The 4,716-nt window shown below is 28.6% G+C and overlaps 1 protein-coding gene across 2 annotated transcripts in view; it reads left to right on the top strand.

The window, feature by feature from the left end:
• Nucleotides 1-2,908, top strand: part of LOC113399608 (protein real-time) — a 70,465-nt gene extending 67,557 nt beyond the window's left edge. For both annotated transcript variants that reach the window (XM_064216739.1, XM_064216738.1), the window contains exon 14: nucleotides 1-2,908. This exon is cut by the window's left edge and continues 26 nt beyond it. In XM_064216739.1, the coding sequence (XP_064072809.1) occupies nucleotides 1-62 (62 nt within the window). In that variant the 3' untranslated portion in view covers nucleotides 63-2,908.
• Nucleotides 2,909-4,716: the final 1,808 nt, after the last annotated feature.

Genomic DNA, 4,716 nt, shown 5'->3' with positions numbered 1-4,716 from the left:
CCACCAGCGGGTTCTCCTGCCTGAGCGGCAAGTCCGCCATCAGCTCGTGCCCGTCGCGGTGATGCGGCCCCCCGGCCCCGGCCCCGCTCCCCCCGCAGACGCCCTCCCCGCCTCTGCTGGACTAGTACTCGTCCGGAGCGGGGTCGCGACTAGCATCGGTCCTCGGGGCTTTAGGAACGTTGCATTTAGCGTTTTAAAAGTTTAGAAACTAACGTTGCAATGGGGCACTCGCTGCTTGTGATAAACAATTGGCGGAGCATTTGGTTTTTTAGCGGTTTGACGTGTAAATCCAGTCCCATCCGTGAATTTGTGGCTTAACCTTAGCTTAGTTCTCCGCGTCTATCGAGATCAATTATACTGCTATATTAATTCGACAATTTAATAAAAAAATATGATTTTGGACAAGAGATGATTTTTGCACAATTACCTTTATGGTATATAAATAATTTCATTCGTGATATTTTTTCTTGTTACGAGATAGCTGATGAGTTATGACACCATTATAAACATCAAATATATTACAATAATAACTTAAGTTAATACTACTTAATATTTAAGCTCATTATAAAATCGTCCACGGTGTACATTATATTTTTTTATAAAAAACGAATGAGCTAATAATATATACGTATAATTTTTTAAACCTCCAAATATTTTGTGTGTCTGTTTATTCAATATGAATATTATGTGTCATCCGTTTATCAATAGCTATCAGATTCTAGTGAAATATCATTATTATAATATAAATTATATATTACAAATTAAAATTAACTATTTTTGTTAATATAATACTTATAAATTAATGAGGAATAAAAATATGAATCGGCGGATTATTTAAAAATTGAATGTGTCAAATGATTGAATTAGATAAAATTTGTTTTGTAATATTATTATAGAAATGGAATTAAACAAAATAAAAATAACAAGATATGAACCTATTAAAATATCATAGTTTAAGATACTATTGGTGTGATTATATTAATATATATATGATGATTAATATGTCTCTATGTGTAGTAGAAATAGCTATGGTTAGTGTATATTAGTTTAATAGCCGAGTGTGGAATTTTAATAATGTTATCATAGTAATAAAAGTTATTGATGACGCAGCTCAATCGCGGAGTTACTCAAATATCTATCCTATTTATCTTGTTATAAAGTCTATTTTCATTAAATAATATCAAACTATTGGTCATTTGAATAACTTTCATTACGAAAATTTATCAGATATAATTTTTAATATGGAATAAACAATTGTATGTTTGTCTCTTTCTTCCATCATGAAATAAGAATATGTTAGAAAGGGACAAACCGTTGTAACTCAGTTGATACGTTAACAACTTGTACTGTCTTTATCAGCAATAAGTGTGTTAAAATAGTAATAAATATTCACTATTTGTAATTATAATTAGAACCAAATGAAAGCTCTAAGCTGGAACGAAATTAGAACGAATAAAGATGTACAAAACTGTACAAAAAAGTTTTAAGAGATGAGTATATTTGGGAGCGTAGACAATATTATTTTCAATACAATAGTTTATGCCACAGACAAAAAATGTATCTCATGATGTCTTATGGCTTGTAAAGAAATATCTAAAGCTACTGTAAATACTGCTTAAATGAAATTAAAGTTTAATTTTTTTATTTTTATTGGTGATAGAATGTATTTTTGAAAACTGTCTAGATATAAGCTTAATTATAAAATCATAAACATCTCGTAATTATAATGTAAAGATTTAAACTATATATATTTAGAATGAAATATACAGCGCGCATCAAACGTTAGGAGACCGCGTGAGGACAGTATCTCAATATTTGAGCATTAAATTTAAGCGTTAAATTGTCGTGGAATTGAATTGAAACTCGCATATTTTTCCAAATCCTGTACAGAATTGTAACATAGCTTGGATATTTATAAAGTAGAAAATATAACAAAATTTTTGATTCTCATTTTTTATTTCGTCCAAATATAGAAGTATCGTATATCTACAAATATGTCAAGTATGGGCGGATTGTTTTTCTAAAGTACTTGTACAGTATCAATAAAGCCAAGAACTTAATCTTCAACGCTTAACTGACACACCTGTTATTGTGTAGGTAAATAAAATAAATGGCTTGACAACAATATCTTTTTTTTATATTAATGGATTAAGAGCCTCCTCTCTCCTCCAAAACAAAATAATTTTTCAATTAGGATCAATATGAAAAATTGATTGATTATAAAATGACTCGCTCATTTATAGTTATGTATTAAAAATGAGAATTTACTGTAGATAATGTTTTAACATCGAAATGCTCAATAAATAGAATTTTATTCGATTGTAATAATTTATCTAAATGTCCCGTACGATAGTTTTCGCTTTTAATTTTCTACAACATAAGGAAGAACCCCGGAAAATAATTAATATTCCTATTTTGATTGAACTGTAGCAAATACAGGATGGTGTTTACTATTTGTAAATCGCTCATATAATGTAATGCAGGAATTTTACGTAAGATTTTATTGAATCTTATTTTGTGCGTTAGGATAAATAGAATATAATAATAATATAAATAATGTAATACGTAAATTTAGGTAATAAAGAGAACTGTTGAAAGTAGCGATGGTAAATACCGCAGTGCTAAATATTTTTTTATATATCCGCTGAAACGTCACAGTACCTGTTTTTTTTTTTTTAATAAATACCGATATAATATTTGATTTATTGTTTTACAACTATATTAACTTTTGGATTATTTTTTTGCTTTATTTTGTTAAGTAAAGAGCACAAATGTAAACACTTTTTGCACCCAAATCTTAAAGATACGGCACTAAAAAAATGTAGTTAATCGTTGATTTAGTCACTCATTTAACTCATAAGACATAATATGTAGTTGAACAATTTAATAAATGTGTAATATATTGGTTTTGTTCTTTTTTATTTTCCATTTTTTAATGTGAAATTTTGTTGTTACATATAATCATTGTATATAAAAGAGGATGTTGATATATTTACAGATTAATGGGAGTATATTTTTTAATGGCGGCAGTTTTTACAATATTTACTTTGTTGTATAATTGACTGAAGTATTTTTTATCCTTCTGTCTATTTACAATTATTTTAAGCTATATATATTTTAATATATAACTAATCTAATCATTAACGGCTCATCTGTTATCTATTTTTATGTACGAAACTACATAAATATACACAGATTCAATAACTTCTGCCGGGTTCTAGAATAATTCAAAATAAAAAATAAAAGAGTAATAAGAAATAAAAAGTAATAAAGTATTTGTAATATTGTAAAATAATTAAATCAAACGTAGAATACTAAGTCTGTTATTCGTCCTCAAGTTATTTACAAATTATCAAAACTAAAATCTTTGCATGTATCATCTTAATCAAATGAAATGTGAAGTATTTTATTGCTGGCAATATTGAGTGTGCAATTATACGGAAGAAATAATAAATAGCTTAATAATAATAAAGTTTAAAATAAACAAAATATAATAATAGTTTTTATTAAATATTAATTTTATCTGTGATGTCAGATAAAAAATATGTATGTAAGAAAATTAGCGGCAAATAGAATGTTGGACAAAATAAAACATTGAAAGCTTTAAAAAATATGTGTTTTATTTATGCTACAGATATTAAAGTTAATTAAATACAATATTAATAGAATTCTTGCTTTTCTATGTATAAGAAAAAAAAAACAGGTATCAATTCTATAAAATTAATAACAAGACTTCAATAGAGAACAAGTCTGATTATTTTATTATTACATTATTATAATATTTAACATAAAAATATATTTAAAAAATCAAAATTAAAAAAGGTACTTTTGGAATGGTGCCAACCATTGCAAACAGGATTTCTTCGGAATAATATTCTGTGGGGCTGTCACTAGTTTGTGATGTATAAAAATGTTGTCGCGCCTTTTTTTAATGTTGATTTTTTTAATCAACAGGCTTACATACACGCCTGATAAAGCCAGTTATCCATTAGGATTATCATCAATCAGAAATCATATAATATTATATGATTTATTTAGTGATTATTATATACCTACTTAATAAAACCAAAGAGTTTTGTTATTAAAATTATGTCGTATAAGGTGTCTAAATACAATGAGTACAACGCAATGGTGAAGGATTGGATGATTGCACCACGCTGCTCCAATACGGGTTGGTGGATATACATGTGGCAGTATTTCATGGAAATAAGACACATTCAGGTTTCCTCACCTTCCTTCGCCGCCGTAATGAATTATAAACACAAATTAAGCGCATGGAAATTCAGTAATGCTTGTCACAACAAACACTGTTATCGGTTAGACGCATGCATTATAACTACTGGGTCACTAATAGGCAATATATTTTTTTTTAATACGATTATTTCTATACCAAGTATTATATGAAAAATACGCTTTTCCTGTTTTGCATATAATCTTATCAAATGCATTAATATAATCCCACAGTCTGATGAAGTTCTCCTAATCGAGTACTAGTCAATTGCGTGGGACACGTTATAGTGCTCATGTGTGTTCCCAAACTCTCTAATTTCCTCACAGTCATAATTCGCATGAATCGTCAGAATGAACAGAAAACTTTTAGGCGCAGGGATAACAGTTTTATGCCTTGTGCGCGGGAGTGTAAACGCTGTTAATTTCCAGATTCCGGACTGCTACTGATAATTCCTTAACAGACAAACGGAAACATTTCGGCTTCGA

This window comes from Vanessa tameamea, chromosome 13 (assembly GCF_037043105.1).
Source record: "Vanessa tameamea isolate UH-Manoa-2023 chromosome 13, ilVanTame1 primary haplotype, whole genome shotgun sequence".
Taxonomy (NCBI): domain Eukaryota; kingdom Metazoa; phylum Arthropoda; class Insecta; order Lepidoptera; family Nymphalidae; genus Vanessa; species Vanessa tameamea.
This window is presented reverse-complemented; position numbering and strand designations above follow the sequence as displayed.